This window comes from Primulina tabacum, chromosome 18 (genome assembly GCF_025594145.1).
Source record: "Primulina tabacum isolate GXHZ01 chromosome 18, ASM2559414v2, whole genome shotgun sequence".
Classification (NCBI taxonomy): Eukaryota; Viridiplantae; Streptophyta; class Magnoliopsida; order Lamiales; family Gesneriaceae; genus Primulina; species Primulina tabacum.
In genome coordinates this window covers 25,102,915-25,120,709 of record NC_134567.1, presented here as the reverse complement: position 1 = coordinate 25,120,709, position 17,795 = coordinate 25,102,915, and the positions used below count along the sequence as shown (strand labels likewise).

General features: G+C 32.7%; 2 protein-coding genes across 2 annotated transcripts; both read right to left on the bottom strand.

Annotated features, from left to right (window-relative positions):
* Positions 1-10,786: 10,786 nt before the first annotated feature.
* LOC142532415 (uncharacterized) lies at positions 10,787-12,007 on the bottom strand. The gene has a single exon (XM_075638722.1). It carries the CDS (start codon positions 12,005-12,007, stop codon positions 10,787-10,789), a length of 1,221 nt encoding a protein of 406 aa, XP_075494837.1.
* Positions 12,008-12,523: 516 nt separating this feature from the next.
* On the bottom strand, positions 12,524-13,135 carry LOC142532414 (uncharacterized). The gene has a single exon (XM_075638721.1). The coding sequence runs from the start codon at positions 13,133-13,135 to the stop codon at positions 12,524-12,526; it is 612 nt and encodes a 203-aa protein (XP_075494836.1).
* Positions 13,136-17,795: the final 4,660 nt, after the last annotated feature.

Genomic DNA, 17,795 nt, shown 5'->3' with positions numbered 1-17,795 from the left:
TCGGGATTATGATGAGTTTAATATAATGGGAGCATGAATCATGGACTTGTAAGAGTATAAGCTCATCATGTTAATTTATTAAAGTTTAACTGAGCTTTAATAATTAAATTATATTTTAATTAAGTTAAAATATAGCTCATTAAGTTTTTATAAAAAATGGTATTGATTTATGTAATATGAAAATATTCATGATACCATAATTTTAAAAACTTATTGATTTATGTAATATGAAAATATTCATGATACCATAATTTTAAAAAAAAATATTCATGATACCATAATTTTAAAAACTTACATACAAAGAAAAATAATATTGCATGATATTCTCAAAAAAATTATATATGCATCGAGATCGATCATGAATGGAATAAAATAAGAATCTTTCATTAACTTAATTAATTGGATTAATTAAGTAAAAGGAAGATTAATATTAAAATAAGGATTTCTTATCCTTATATACATTGCACACATTCGAAAGAAATAAAAGAGGAAGAAGAAAAGTTTCGGCTATTCCAATTTTTTTCAAAAAGGCTCTCGAAATCCCTTTTTTAAAGCAAGAAAAATTAAGCCACTCCAAGTTTGAGAGTTGTGTTGGTTTTTTAGTGTTCTATCTCCACGAAAAATATCTTCTATTTTTCTAGTGAAATTTAGAAGATTAATAAATATTCCAGTAGTGGAGCGGATTAGCAGATCGAAGAATGTTCGTAGGGATTTACAATAAGAGCTACGTCCGCTAATATCGGAGTAGTTGGAGCCAAATGAATTAATTAACTAAAGGTATAACTTCTAACAACCAATGAATGTTTATGTTTAATTTAAACCATACGAGTGTCCAAATATTTTGATAGTCAAAATAAATTTTTTTAAAATTTTGCTGCGATTTGGACACTAGAAAACCGATAACTCAACACATTACACAGCTCATACTTCATGCACTGAAATACACTGTGAAAGGGCCAAAGAATCTTTAAGCTAAATTAAAGTTCGTGATCTGTTTTTCACTACTAGTTGTACTAGAGTCCAGGTTCGGCTATCATGGCAATGTCAAACAAAATTGATCTTGAAAAGTTCACAGAGGTCAATGATTTCAGCATGTGGAGAATCGAGATGAAGAACTTCTTGGTGTACAATGAATTATCATATGCGATTAATCCATAAATCTTGGAAACTTTGACTGACAAAAAGAAAATCGCAGATCATACTTCCAAAGAACGTAGCGTGATCTTGCTGTCATTGGGTGATGAAGTGCTCTGAGCAGTTGCTGAAGAGACCTCTACTATTGATCTATGGAAGAAACACGAGTTCCTATAACTCAAGAAGTCTTTATATACGATTCTTATGGAGGAGGACAAAGACATAAGGAAACACATGGATTATTTCAACAAGATAATACTTGATATCAAGAACATCAATATAAATATCAATGAAGAAGATTATGCCATTCTATTGTTGAGTTCCTTGCCAAAGTCATATGAATACTTCGTTGATACAACACTATACGGAAAAGTGACCTTGACAATAGCTGAAGTGAAATATGCACTTAATTCTAAGGAGTTGCAAAGAAAGAATGAAGTTAAAGAAGAATTTCCAGGCGAGGGTTTGATGATCAGAGGGAGATCGATGAAAAAGGGAAAAATAATCTGAAATATCAGAGGAGCAGATTACGCTCCAAGACAAATGGAAGATTGAAATGTCGCATTTGTCACAAAGAAGGTTATTTCAAAAAAGATTGTCGGGACAAGACATGAAAAGAATAAAGAAAGTAGAGATGTCAGGTTAGCAAGCGATGGATATGATTTGGCAGACTTGTTACCAGCAGCAATCACGAAATCGAATGAAGATTGGGTATTCAATTTCTGGGTGCTCGTTTCACATTTGCCCCAACAAAGATTGGTTTCATAATTTGATTGAGGAAAAAGTCAGGCGTGATCTTTTGGGAAATAACAAGACGTGCAAGATGTTGACATTCAAGCATAGTTTTGTACCCAAACCAATTTTCAAAGTCAGACTACAAAACTTTGAAAATACATCGATCATTTCACAGTTCACCAAACCCAAATTTTTTCTATAAATAACCATACATTTGCATTCATCCAGTTAATCTCAAGACAAGTAATAAACAAGTAATTGAGTGTTGTAAAGCCTAATCATTTAGATAAATTTTAGTGTACTATGTGGTGTCGCTCAGTAATTCTGCTCCTGATGAAAAACTGACACAAACAGTCAAATTGTCTTCTCAATGAAGAGTCCAGAAAAAAAGAGCAAGAAGTCAACTTTGAAACTAGGCATTAGTTAGAGAAAATGTTGATAATCGAGGAAGAAATTACATCAGAGGGCCACATAAAGGAAGAGAAAAATCCAGAGGAAAGTTCAATACCAAAAAATAAAATTCAAGTGCATTATTGCGGAGGTCCAAACCACTATGAAAGAGAATACAGAAAAAAGAAGTAAGATCAAAGGAACGTGACAAAGTCAGAAGTGAAAGAGAAAACTGCAATGATATCTGATGGAGATATTATCATTCTTGGTGATGATGTGTGTGTCAATATATCATATCATGACTGGATTATTGACTCGGGAGCTTCATATCATATCATTCCACACAGAGATATGTTTGTGTCATACTCAAGTGGAAACTTTGGCAAAGTTAGAGGTCAATCAAGGTTTGATTGAGTTCGTTGGTATGAGGAGCATTGTTTTGGAGATGAATACAACGTGTCATCTCATTATCAGAGATATTCAACATGTTTCAGATATTCGACTTAACATAATCTCTACAAGCAAGCTTGATGATAATGGTTATTCCAGTCACTTTGGTGAAAGAAAATGAAAACTCACCAAAAGTTCTCTTATTATTGCTAGAGATATGAAACATTATTCTCTTTACCTCATGCAAGCAAAGATATCCAATGGAGAGGTTAATGCATCCAAAAAAACCACATCCATTGAGTTGTGGTAAAAGAGACCTGGACATATAAGCCAAAAAGAAATGAAAAATTTGGCTGGGAAGAAACTCTTCCATGAAGTAATAGGTATGCATATGGAGACTTGTGTCGATTGTTTGGCCGGAAAACAACACATAGTGTTGGAACTTTTCAAGTTTGCAATCTTGATTTTGATATTAACAAAAGTTATTATTGTGTTTCTAACATATTTACTCAAGTGTGAAGATTATTAAAACAAGAAGCAAGCCGAAACTAAATTCTGCACAAACTGAATTTTTGGCAAGCTTCGGTATTTTTGTGATATCTCTCAACTGAATAATCCAAATGACAATCCACTAACTAAATTGATTAGAAAACTCAATTTGGAACAAATCATATTTTACGTCAGTTGGGCAAAATCGGATGTTATCAAGGTCTAACGGATCGCTCAATTACCGAACTGATCACACGAAAACATCAATCAGTTGGGTTTGAGCAGATGCGGTAGTTTGGTCATATCTCTCAGCTCGGTTATCGAAATGAAGCGATTCTGTATGCGTTGAAAAGATAAGACAATGATCTACAAATCATCTTCAGAAGTCAAAGTCTGAATCGAAGCTTAAGATGCTGATAAATGACGATGAAGTTACTGGTTCTGCACAAACTGAAATCAGCTAGGCTGATTTCAGCACACCAGCTGAAACTGAACCAACTGCTGACCAACTGACCAACCAACTGAACTGAACTGAACCAGCTGCTGACCAACTGAAGACCAGTTGAACTGAACCAGACCAGCTTGAAACTGAATCGAACCAGTTGAACTGAACCAGACCAGTTGAATTGAACTAGCTGACCAACTGAACTGAACCGAACCAGCAGCTGACCAACTGAACTGAACTGAACCAGCTGCTGACCAGTTGAGCTGAATGACCAGTTGAGCTGAATGACCAGTTGAGTTGAATGACCAGTTGAGTTGACCAGAGTTGACCAGTCGGGGAAAAGGTCCAGCAAGGCGAATTTGACCGTTGCAACCTCAGAAACAGTACAGAAACTTTCCAAACAGTCATATTCTTGTGTCTAACGTATATATCATTGTTGGGACTTATAAATACAACATCTTGAAGATCAAACAAGAGCTTTTGAAGAGGATTAAAAGCATGGGCAATTAGCATGAAGAAATCAGCTAGTTGAGAGCACAAGCCCTTGTGTGAGGATACATTTGAGATGTACACTATAAAAGATAAATTCCTCACACACAATCACTCACACATATACAAGAGAGTTGAACTTCAAAGTTTAGTTGAGTGAATCTTCACACAAAGACGTAAAACAATGTGTTTGTAGTCTTTGCATACGAGACATTAAACAATATGCTGATTGTGAGGCGCTGCCTACAATCTTGAGTATTAGGAGTTCAGTTTAGGCAGTGGTGTAAGTCCTAGCTGAATGAGTTTGTACAATGTGTTGTATAAATCAAAGTCTTCTAGTGAATATCCTTCCCAAGGGGAAGAAGGGGTGACGTAGGAGTTATTCAATCTCCGAACATCCATAAACAAATTCGTGTCTATTTGTTTATTGCATTTACTTATCATTTTCATATTTTAAAGATGCATTGTTGAAGCATTTTATGTGTTCTTCAAATACCAAAATATTGCATACCAAGTGTTTGATAAAATGATTCAACCAAAATATTTTTACTCATTCAACTTGCATATATTTTAAATGCTTTACAAAATATTTAATTGGTTTTTACAAAGGATTATTTCGAGTATTTTCCGCTTGGTTTGAACTCCAAACTCGAGTTAATTCATCGGTTTTCAAAATTTCAAGAACCGAGCTATTGTAGTTCAACGATCATCCCCCTAATCGATCCTATCACATAGTTGTATTTCAAAGTTTTTTTCCATCCAGAAAAACTCAACGCTTGGAGTTGGTACACCTAGATTTGTGTTACATGGAAGACAAAGGTCTCGGTAGTGTGCTATATTTTATGACCTTTATTGATTATTTCTCATGACAGGTCTGGTTCTGTGTGTTGAAATCTAAAGATCATGTCCTTGAGGTCTTTAAGCATTTTCATGCAAAAGTTGAAAGAGAAACATGAAAGAAACCGAAGTGTATTCGTTCTGACAATGTTGGTGAATATAAGGGTCCGTTTGAGAAATACTGTATAACTCATGGTATCAGGTTTGAGAAAAGTGTTCTAAAAATTCCTTAGAACAATGGTTTAGCTAAGACAATGAACATGACAATTTGTGAAATGATAAAATGTATGTTATCACACTCCAAATTGCCCAATTCTTTTTGGGGCGAAGCTATGAGAACCGCAATTGATTTGATCAACCTTTCTCCATTAGCTTCGTTAGATGGTAATGTTCTTAACAGAGCTTGGACCGAAAAGATGTCTCATACAAACATGTTGCAATATTTTCTACCCGCAGGTGAACGATGTCAAGTTTTACTTGGTAGAGCATGGATATCGATCCCACTGAGAGTACAATTTAATTATAAATTAAGTGCCACAATTAAAATAATAAGACTTTATTTAAAAAATTCACTAGACTGTTTGTTGTTAATTACGAACTAAAGTTAATGAAAGCACGCAAATGTTCTAAAATCGGGAGAATAAGAATCTAGATGTATGATTTCAATTGGTCTTCAATATATTCAATTATCATTGATATCAATATTTATAATTTCGACGCATTTGCTACCCAAGAATTCTCAACTATTTCTACTCCATTTTCCCAAGTGATGCGTAGTAATCAATGATCTAAAGTCAATTTAAATATCCCTATCAAAAATCAAACAATAAATAATGTCAATTGCACAATAATTCTTTTAATGGATTCGTTGGAGTTATCGGCATTCTGAACCCTATAAACACCAACGATATATTTTCCTACGATCCTATTCAAAATCTCCTTTCCCGAGTGATAAATCTCAAATAAATATGACAATTCAATTATTGATCTAGTAATTGAATGCAATAAAATCCAAAAAATATAAATAAACAAGAAGAAATTATCATATATAAATCAATAATTCATAAATAAAGGTTCGAGAAAGCTACGTCGTCATCTAGATTGAAGAAATTAGTTCATAACAGGAAAACGATATAAAAATTCATGTTTTCCAACATCACTAATAGACTAAAATTAAGTAAAAAGAAGGGAAGAAGAATCAAATCGGAATTACGACTCCGTCTTCAGTAGATGCTCTCTTCGTCTTCGTTCTTCTGCTCTCTTTCTCGTTCTCTAGATTTCTGTGCGTGATTGCGGCCCTCTTTTTCGTGGCTATAGTTTTCGTTTTTGTAGGTGTGTGAATCGTTGCAAAAAACCCAAGAAAAGCCCGTCGAATTGTGTTTCTCACCCGTGCGTGCGGTCGCGCAGCCGTGCACGCTCTTTTGTTTTGGGCAGGCCCGTGTGCGCAGTGGCGCGGGTTCTCGTGTAGCCGCAAGCATTGTACTATTCACGGGAATTTTTTTTTAACGCTTTTGCTTCCTCTGCTTTCTTGTTCGGCCCTTCACTCTTCCATCTCAAAATTTAGTTTATTCCTCGTTGGTCACAAGTTATGCGCCAATACTTGATTCCTGCGATGGCATAAACAACAGAAAAAACACGTAAATCTGCTCGATAACCGCACACTTTCATACCAATTCTTTGGGTAATATAAGTGCAAAACTAGCACTTATCAAAACACTTGAGAGTGTTTGGTTGCAAAGCTTTTGTTCATTCACCAAAAGATGAAAGATCAAAGGTTGATGACAGATCCAAGATTGATGATAGATCCAAAAAGTGCATATTTTTGGGTTATGTCCATGAAGAGTTCAGATACAGACTATGGGTTCATTGAATCAAAAGATTGTTAGAAGCCACGATATTGTATTCATCAAAGATGAAATAGGTTCTGATGTAGAACACAACAAAAATCACAATCATCCAATACAGAAATTCATGTCAATTCATCCTCCCTCAGTTCAGGATCACATGGGAGATATACAAATTGAACATGATGAGTTAATTGAGCCAATTGTTGTTCAAGACAGCTCTTCAACTCCACCTTCAGAAACAGAGATCAAAAGGTCCATCAGACAAAGATTACCTTTTACGATATACAACCCATGTGAGTATGTGATAATCATTGATGATAGAGAACCAGAGGGTTTCAAAGACAAGTTGCTATATAGGACCAAAAAGCGTGTATTATTGGGCTACCAGGAGGGTTTTAAGGGTTATAGATTGTGGTGTGTTAAACCAGGAGATGAAAAATGCATAATAAGTAGTTATGTGACTTTCAATGAGATGGAATTCCCATTTAAGAAGCATTCAATCTCTGAAAGCCAAGTATTACAGCAAGCATATACGGTTCATGTAGTCATAGAAATGTGAGGAGATCATAATATGGAAAAATTCATAACAAACTGGAGATGTGGGTCAACACATGATTATCATTTCACAAGGGATCGAGAGAGGAGAGTTATAAAACCTCCGCAAAGACTAGGATATGCAGATTTGATGTTTTATGTATTTCTGGCATCAACTAATATTGATGAGGTGGGGCATATCAATTTTGATCAATTTGTAGGTTCTAAAGATAGTGCAAACCGGATCAAGGCTACAAAAGAGGAACTCCCTAAAGAAACATAACCTGGATTTTAGTGGATAGGCCATAAAATCAGACACTTGTGGGGTCTATTCCAGGGGTGGTGGAAGTAAGATACAAAGCGAGATTGGTCGCCAAAGAATTTAAAGGTCACTTTACGGGATGAAGCAATCTCCTAGATAGTGGTACCTACGGTTTGAAAGATTCATGGAATAAATTGGTTATATGTGAACTCTAAAGATGACATTTGTGTATATTTCAAGAGTAACATCACCCACATTCAAGTTTTATCGTTATTCTACATAGACGACATGTTGCTTGTTAGCAAGAATAGAGTGGAACTGGATAAACTCAAAGGAAAACTAAAGGTAAAACTCGAGATGAAAGATATGGGATCAACATGTAAAGTCCTAGGGATTGATATAAGGAGAAAAAGAAAAGCCGGGGAGTTGTTCATTTCTCAAGAAACCTATATAAATCAGGTGTTGATAGGTTTGAAATGAAGGATGCAAAACCAATGAGACAACACTTTAAATCTCAACAAAACAGCCTCCACAGGATATTGATGAGGTAGAGTACATGAGGAAAGTTCCATATGCAAATGCGGTAGGAAACATCATGTATTGTATGGTATGCACAAGGCCTGATTTGGTCTATGCCATAAGTGCTTTTAGCAGATTTATGTCAAATCTGGGGAAAGAACATTGTCATACTCTGAAATGAATAATAAGACACTTCAAGGGGACTAAAGATGTAGGTCTGCTTTATCTTAGAAAGGAAAATGCACCAAGAATGGTGGATGGATTCGTAAACTTGGATTATTCGGGTTTCTTAGATACAAGAAATTCTATTTCAGGTTATATCTTCACAGCCTATGTTGGAGCAGTGAGTTGGAAAGCTTCTCTGCAAAAGGTAATAGCTTTATCTACTACGGAAGGCGAGTATATGGTTGCTACTGAAGCCATAAAGGAAGGAATCTGGTTGCAGGGATTTATCAAGGATTTACGGGTGAATCAAGAAGATATGGTAGTTCATTGTGACAATAAAATTGCCATACATCTCATGAACAAACTAGTGTATCATGAGAGGTCAAAACATATTGATATAAAATTGCACTTCATTCGTGATGTAGTCGCAACAGGGGTGAAAAGAGTAGAGAAGATTGCAACTGAGCATAACCCTGCAGATATCTTGCCTAGAAGTCTACAAGTGGCCAAGTTCAAATACTGCCTGGATTTGGTCATGGTAACAAATCCATGAGCAACAGCTTTGGAGCAGTCAACGGTGAAGGAGGATGACTAAAGCATATACAAAACCAAGGTGGAGAATTTTTATATTTTGGCTCTGCATCTGGACAAAAAAACAAACTATATCGTAAGGGAATGAGGGCAACCGAAAACAAAGATTGGTTGGTTAAATTTCACTTGGCAGGGATATAAGTATATGGTGGCCAATTCAGTTAGAGGTTGTAAATTTCTAATTAGGAGTCAGTATATATATATATATATATATATGTATGTGTGTGTGTGTGTGTGTGTGTGTGAAAGACATTTGTATTGTACAATTTCTCATTCATTCTCCGTAGTGTAAAATTCTCCTGGTGCTGGCTGTAGTGGAGTAGGTTTCACTGACCGAACCACGTAAAATATTGAGCGTTCATTTCTTCTGATTGTTCTCAAACAGTTCACACCCGATCACTGGTCAATATCCAGTACACACCTCATACTTCATGCACTGAACGCACTATGAAAAGGGCCAAAGAATTTTCAAGCTAAAGTGAAGTTCTTGATCTGATTTTCACTACAAATTTATTTTAATCAATTAGTTGATTAGTTATCAATTGATAAATGAGGAAGTGAACATGAGAAGTAACCAATTAAATGGGAGTTGGATTTTTATTTTATGTTTCAACATACAACCAAATTTCATATATCATATCACAAGGCTAATTCATAGCATACAGCAAATCTCAAAAAGAAAGGGGTCACGTTATGAAAATCTAGACTGCAACTATACATCAAGCTCCATCGAGCAAGTTCATGTGCAACCCAGTCCACACTCCTAAAACAGTGTTGGATAGATCTTACTGATGCACTCGAGCTCATTCGCCTAATGTCTTTCACAAAAGGTTAATCTATAGAGCAAGGATAAGAGCATTTAATCGCATGAACTACTGATAGGGCATCTATTTCGAACATTCGATCATTCCATTGGTATATATTGCATTGCTTTGGAGACTTATTCCCTTACTGCCATCATTTATACTAAATGAGGAGATAAGCGACCCAAAATACGCCTTACATATGCGAAACAAACATGTAAGTCACTGTCTCTGCACACCACGCCCAACCCACGAACAAAACATGTGTGTAATTGTTGCTTCTACAACATCATCTACAAACAGAACTTTTAGCATACAACGACGTATAGATATACAAATAGAATTCTCTGTTCATCATCTTATTCAGTTTGATATCACAGTAAAGTGATTAAAATAATGTTTTAATTACACGTCTGTGCCTCTCCTCAGGTCCGACCATGGCCCCAGAGGATGCTACCACAAACATACGATGGGTCATATCTACTCGCCACAATAAATATGTCAGAAGATAAAAAGTATTTGGCTTTAAAGATGTAGAGAATCAGTAGAATTCAACATTCTCCAGCCCTGTCTTGCTAATAAAGCTTGGTTAAAAATTTTGGAAAGAAAGAAAATTATGACCGAAGTCTCAAAACCAGTATGTATGCCTCAGGTTTCTATTCCCAAAATTTAGGGTTTTCGAACTAATAGGAAATAAAGTTGATTTGTTGCTTCTGATTCAGTTTCCTCAATTCCTGCATGAACTAGCGCGGAATAACTTTGGTATGTCTATTTGTCTCTTTGTGTTTTTGGTACTTTATGTCGTTAAATTTCAGTTTTAATCCGTCATCGAGCTAATATCATTTGTAACATTCGACATCAACATATATATATATATATGTGATGAAAATTAAAGCTTTTTCTATGTAAGTGTCTCATGAAATTAACGTGGTCGTTCATAATTTCATAGACACTTACATCAAAACAATTTAAATGAACTTTAAGGAAAAAACAATTTAATTGAATTTTATAATATTGATGACATATATATATATATATATATATATATACATACAGTGGCGTAGCAAGAATTATTTTTTCCGATGGGCAGAATATTTTTAAATATTAATTTGAACTTCATATAATAAAAAAAAAATTAAAGAAACATACCGAATTCTTATTTAAGCCGAATTTTGCGATTTTTCAATACATCAAGCTTATTTATGATAAATTCTGTATCAATACCGAGAGCAATATCCCTCTCTATATAAACAACCATGGTATTGGTCAAAAGGTCATTTTCCATTTTATTACGAAGTGGCATCTTAATGAGTTTCATCCCTGAAAAAGCTCGTTCTGTAGTTGTTGTAGAAATTGGAAGAGTCAAAACCAATCGAACCAACCTATCAATCAAATGATAGATAACCGACTTCGTTGTTCTGGCCAATGTTTGGCACAAATGATGCAAAGAATCAAGATTCTGAAACTGCGCATGACGCGGTACATCAAACTTATAATGATCTAATTCTCTCATCAAATCTTCTCTTTCTTCTTGACTGAAATCATGATAGTAAAACTTATCAACAAGAGAACAAATGTCACATAGAGAAAATGATCTGAATCCATCAACGGGACTCAAAGCATTACTAAGAGTAAGAAGTTCCATTGTGCTCTCTGGAAATCTCTCGTTCAATTCCATCAACTGAAAATCTATTAATGTGTCGAATATTTCAAAATGATAGTGATCATGGACTGTTATATTATTTTTCAGCTGACAAGAACGCTTTGTACCTCGCGTGTAGCAATCATCAAAGTCTGGTACCTCAATATCATTACTTTCACAAAACTTAATCACACTCCAAAGAAATTCTTCCCATCTATCATCTCGGATCTGCTGAAGATTTATTCTAGTCGTAGAAACCAAATTCATAGCATTCAAAATATCTATGTCATTCTTCTGTAATGTCTGACACAACTTTTCTGATATTCCCAAAACTTCATGCATCAAAAACAACACAAATACAAAGTCAAATGATTTTATATCCAAGTACAAACCTTTAGCCTCTCCTCGAATGTTACTATTGAGACCTTTGTCAACAAGATCTTGAAGAAGTATACTCACTGAACCAAACAAACCAATGAATCTCCTAACAGAGTTGAAATGTGAACTCCAACGAGTAGCTCCAGATAGTATCAAAGAACAATCTTGATTAGCTCCAGTACCAGTGTCAATTTCTCCCGATTCTATCAAATCATTAATTTCATCTTTTCGGATAGATTTCAATTGAAAATGAGCAACTAAAGCAAGTTGTAGTCTATGAGCAAAACAATGAATATAATAAGCATGTGGAGAATCTTTAAGAAATAATGCTTGGACTCCATTCCATTCCCCACGCATGTTACTTGCGCCATCATAGCCTTGCCCTCTTAGATTTTCAATCAACAAATTGTACTGGTTGAATACATTGCATATCTCTTTTTTCAAAGTTAATGCACTTGTATTTTCAACGTGGACAACTTCAAAAAATCGTTCTCTAATGAACCCATCTCGATCAACTTATCTTAAAATGATAGCCATTTGATCTTTATTTGACTCATCAATTGCTTCATCAACCAGGATACAAAACTTGCTTTCTCCAATTTCTTCACGAATTTTATCTCTCACTATACCAGCAATAATTTTCAAAATCTCTCTTTGAATTTCCGCTGATGTGTACTTTGCATTTTTAGCTGCTTTTTCTAGAATACTACCAATTTCTGGATTCATTCTTCCCAACAAATTGATCAATTCTATCTAATTTCCACGGTTTTTAGAGTCAACTGATTCATCATGACCCCTAAAAGTACAACCTTGCATTGCAAGAAACTTCACACTTTCTATGGACACATTTAAGAGCAAACGATTTCGCTCAATTTACTCAGAAGATTGTTTTTCTAATCTTCTATCAATATGTTGATCAAGATTTTTCAAGTCTCCCCATTTTCTCATAGCAAAGCTGTGTCTTGAATTCTCATATCCTTCATGTCTCTTGAAAGGACAATTTTTACAATTAACTCTTTTCCAATTTTTAAATCCCTTGACAGTGAATGTGTCAAATTGTGTTGAATTAGTGTCAAAGACATAACAAGGGAAACAAAATGCACTTTGCTTCTCAATAGAAAATTCAAGCCATGGATATTTCTGAAACCAAGAAGATTGGAATCTACGCTTTTGACCTTCACATTCAGCAAAAGGATAATCATATATAGGCTGAATCGGCCCTTTATCAATATATGATCTTCTTACCTCATCTTGTAGTTCAATGGGATACTGCAATATTGGGATGCAAATTCCAGGATCAGAAACATATTGCAAAGTGATATTCGGAAGTGGTTCATTAAGACTCTCATTTTCAAGTCTTGGTTTTTTTGTTGACGCTGGTTCTGAAATAAAAGGAGATGCGTTATTTGGCCCATTTAAATCACTTGTTGAAGCTGATTCATCATTTTTCTTTTTGAAGAAATCAAAGATTTTATGATTCTTCATTGCAATATTTCACCTATAAATTGTAATCAAAATGAAATTTATAAGTTATAATTCGATTTAAATTTCAAATTCTGTATTAAAAAGTTTAATCTTAAAATTTCAGCATAATTCAAATATAAAAAAACAAATTAAATCATGTAGATTTTTAACATAAAGATAAAAAACTTCACAAATTTTTCTTCTTTGAACAAATAAAAAATAGATACTAATTTTAATTTTTACACATTTTCAACTGAACGTACAAAAGTTGAAGAATTCTCGTGCGAAGCTTTCTCGATATTGGAAATGTTGAAGCATTCTTGTACAAAAAGTTGAAGCATTCTCGTACTGTCTTACAAAAGTTGAAGCATTCTCAATGTTTACACATTTTCAGCAAAAGTTGATTTCAGCAAAAGTTGAAGCATCAAACATGAATCATCATATTAACATAATATTTACAAATCATAATCTATATCATTGATAAAAATAAATTAGAAATACAAACCTAGAAGAAATTTTGTTTATTCAATTTTGTCCGAAGCTTTCTAGTGCGTGCGGCAATTTTCTTCAACTGAACGACTGTTTTTTTTCTTCCCAATAATAGGTTTACAATCTATACCTAATAACCCTTTGAATTGGGCTTTAAATCAACACATGTAATTACCCATTTAAATTGAGCTTTAAACATTAATTGGACTTTAAAATTCAATACATTTTTTTTTTGTGAAGTAAGCTTTAAACATGTATACCTAGGCCTAAAATATAAATATACTTAGGCCTAAAATATAAAAAATATATGTGTCCATATTGTCCTACGCCCCTATATATATATATAGATATAGATGATGAAAATTAAAGCTTTTTCTATGTAAGTGTCTCATGAAATTAACGTGGTCGTTCATAATTTCATAGACCCTTACATCAAAACAATTTAAATGAACTTTAAGGGAAAAAAATTTTAATTGAATTTTATAATATTGATGATATAGTATCTATGCTATATAATAATACATGAACCCCTTAAAGTAAATTATCTTTGTCATTTTAGTAGACGGGCAAAAATGCACATTCTTTCGTACAATAAAAAAGATATAAAAATAATTAAATAATTTGTTGATCACATGAACTAATTACTTAAATATTTAAAAAATAATTAATTAGGCTAAAAATCCACCCACTCTAATCATCACGTGTTAAAAGACTCTTTAATACAAAAATTTTTGTGAGACTGTTTCACGAGTCAATTTTGTGAGAATGATATCTTATTTAGGTCATTCGTGAAAAAAATTATTTTTTATGTCAAAAATATTACTTATTATTGTAAATATGGGTAGTGTGACCCGTTTCACGGATAAAGATTTGTAAAACCGTCTCACAAAAAATCTTCTACTCAATTCAATTTGTTGGCATATTGATAAATCTGTAGTTCGGTAGTTTCGTTCATAAGAGAATGTTCCTACTTGAATGAAAAAAATAAAACAAATTTATAATATAGATTGTTAAAAATAAATAAATCAACGTCAATTCTCCCTTTCCTATTAAAATAAAAAAATTTTATTTTAATTTTGGCTTGAAAATTAACAAATTTGGTCTAGTAAATTAATGCTCTTTAAATGCGAATAGATTGAAGCCAAATTGAGCCTAATTTGCATTACTGATTGAAAAATTCCACCAAACTTTTGGCACGTTATGCATGTATATATACTAAAAAAAATTGGTGTTGAATAATTTTTTAAAATTCGAGAGATTATAATAAAAATTAAAATTTTAAAAATATTTTTTATAATTTTTTTATGTTGAGTGATATGATTATTTAATTTAAAAATTGAAAAGTATCGATAAATATAAATAAATATTTTTTTAGAATAAGATAGAAATAGAAAAGATGCAAATTTATTAAAATATTTTTAATGACATTTTTATTAAAGAAAAACAGAATATTTTGTAATTTGGATAAAAAATTATTTTTGATTTAAAAAAAAAAACAGACATTAACACCAAAGTTAATTATTACAAGTATCTCGAATTTAATAAGATAGTATAAATAAAATATAAATCAATTTTTAAAATCACAATCTAAAGCTTCCTACCAACTTTATTTGAAATTCAGAACTACAGCTCGAAACAAATCCTTGAGTGTTTGGATTGTACGATCTGTCTGACTATCTATTTGAGGATAATAAACGGTACTCATCGCAACTCTTGTACTAATTTCTTTTTGAAAACTAGTTCAAAACTTTGAAGCGAATCTTTGAGCCGAACTCGAATTTCTTTTCAAGCCGAACTTGAGAAATTTTTTTAAAAATCGAGCTTCAAATCAAGCTCAAACTCAAATATACTTAATTCAGACCTTAATTTTTTTGCTAATATTCGTCTCAATTCAGTTCGTTTACAACCCGATCAATATGACCACTTTATGAGAGATACTGTGGGAATTACATATGAACAACTTCGTGTACATCTCCATGATTGTGAAATGTTTAAAAATAAATGGGGTTTGGAGTAGATTTGTATTTGTATTTTCTATTTTCCATGTGTAATTTTTTAGTTTCATCATCTTATATAATGTTATTTTTATCAAATTTTAGTAATTTAGTTATCATTAAATCAAATTCACCTTCAAATTATCCGAAGAGTTTTTTAGTTTATTTTTATCAAAATATTATTTTTATAAAAATAAATCTAATAAAATAAAACACTAAATTAAAAATTAATTTAAATATATTGATTAAGATAATGTATAATATATTATATTATAAATGAAGATAAGTGAAAATATAATAAATAAAAATAAGTGAGAAGACGACATGGTTAATAAAAAAATCGTTTGAGAGGGTTTATGATAAGAATGAAGATAAGTGAAAAATTAAAATTAAAATAAGTGAAATACAGCATGGCTCACAAAAAATTGTTCGAGATGTTTATGTTGGAACATTAAAGTTTTGGTGATATCGTAAAAATTCAGAAGCATCAAAATTCACCAACATTAGCTTAAATCAGAAACAGGTAATTCAATATTCTGATCTGGATCGATATTAAGGATTACCGAATATTTGGAACACCGATTTTTTTTATAAGACTCCTGGTCATTTAAATGGTTATAAATGAGAAAACATTTACTCAGTAGACCAAACATAAAAGGCCATAAACATCTTTCGGTAGAATATACAACAATCTCACGCGATTTATTATCTCACACTCAGAGGCACTGCTAAAAGAAATATCAGAAGCACATCCTAAAACTATATCAGATCCTATAGATATCAATTTGTGCTGTTAACACACTCACTATGATTCATATACCTTTATCAAGTGTAAGTTATTGTAAACTGATTGAATTAATACTTTTAATCAGACTTATGCGAGAAATTTATTGTTGTTGCACTAAAAGTTTCAGTAGACAGTGTTAAGTCCTATTGAAATGGGTAGTTATAAAGGTACCGTTAATACCAAAAAAAATTTAATGAGTATTTTTTGAAAACAGAAGAAGATTAGACATAGAAGAATTCATCATCCGAACTTCTCGAAACAATTCCTTGTATTTTATTTTATATGCTACTTAATTGTGTTGCTCACAAAGTCTCGACAGTCTTCTTCCGCAATATATTTTTTGTGTGTGTGTGATTGCGATGTTATGGTTTAAAACTATGTTCCAAATTAATATTGCTTTGTGGTAATGTATGTTATATTGGCTTTATATTTTTGTGTGGCAGGAGTGGCTTTGTCTCATTTACGAGAGAATTCTACCGAAATTTTATTAACTTGGTTTTAAAAAGATAATATATACTGTTATACATATAAATGTCAAAGTATTTTCTATATATTTAAAATGTACATGTGACCCTATATAGTAAATGTGTTACAGTTTAGATGGCATCACCTCATACAGAGGCTTACAATTGCGAAGTCCTCACAATTTTTTATTGTTGTAGGATCGAGATGTCGTTTTATTCAAGAGTAGGTTTCTTGTGAGACAGTCTCACGGATCTTTATCTGTGAGACAGGTCAACCCTACCGATATTAACAATAAAAAATAATACTCTTAGGTAATAATTTTTTATGGATGACCCAAATAAGAGATCCGTCTCACAAAATACGATCCGTGAGACCGTCTCACACAAGTTTTTGTCTTTACTAAAAAAATTTAAAGCTTACAATGATGTAAATGTTACGCTCCTATTGATATCCAGCCAGTGTAATTATTTTAGTTCAACGTACGGGCTAAATTTTAATTTAATATCTATAAATAAAAAAACAAAGTTAAAGCTAAGAAAATTTTCTCGATCTGGACAAAAGAAAAATGCAGATTTTCACCAAAAAGTCGAATTTCTTGAAAGAACAATCCATCTGTTCAAGACGATCTAAGACTTTGATATATGTTGGCTGAGGTGTTGCTATCTTTGACTTGGTGTGTTATGATGTCATGTCCCTATTCGGATATGTTATAAATTTATAATATTTTATTATTTATCGATATTTTCATAATGTCGAAGTTTCCTTTTGTCAACATTTCCATGTCTTTTCAACATTGTCACCTGCTGTACAGTTGAGGGAATGGGCACAATTGTTATTATTGTTATTATTATTATTATTATTATTATTATTATTATTATTTACAATCTATAATTTTTAAAAAATATAAAGTTGTTATCTGGATTATAGTGTGACTAATTTCCCGTGG

Excerpts from the sequence above, each read along its gene's own strand:
- LOC142532415 (XM_075638722.1), bottom strand. The coding sequence starts at position 12,007 with ATGCGTGGGGAATGGAATGGAGTCCAAGCATTATTTCTTAAAGATTCT.
- LOC142532414 (XM_075638721.1), bottom strand. The coding sequence starts at position 13,135 with ATGAAGAATCATAAAATCTTTGATTTCTTCAAAAAGAAAAATGATGAA.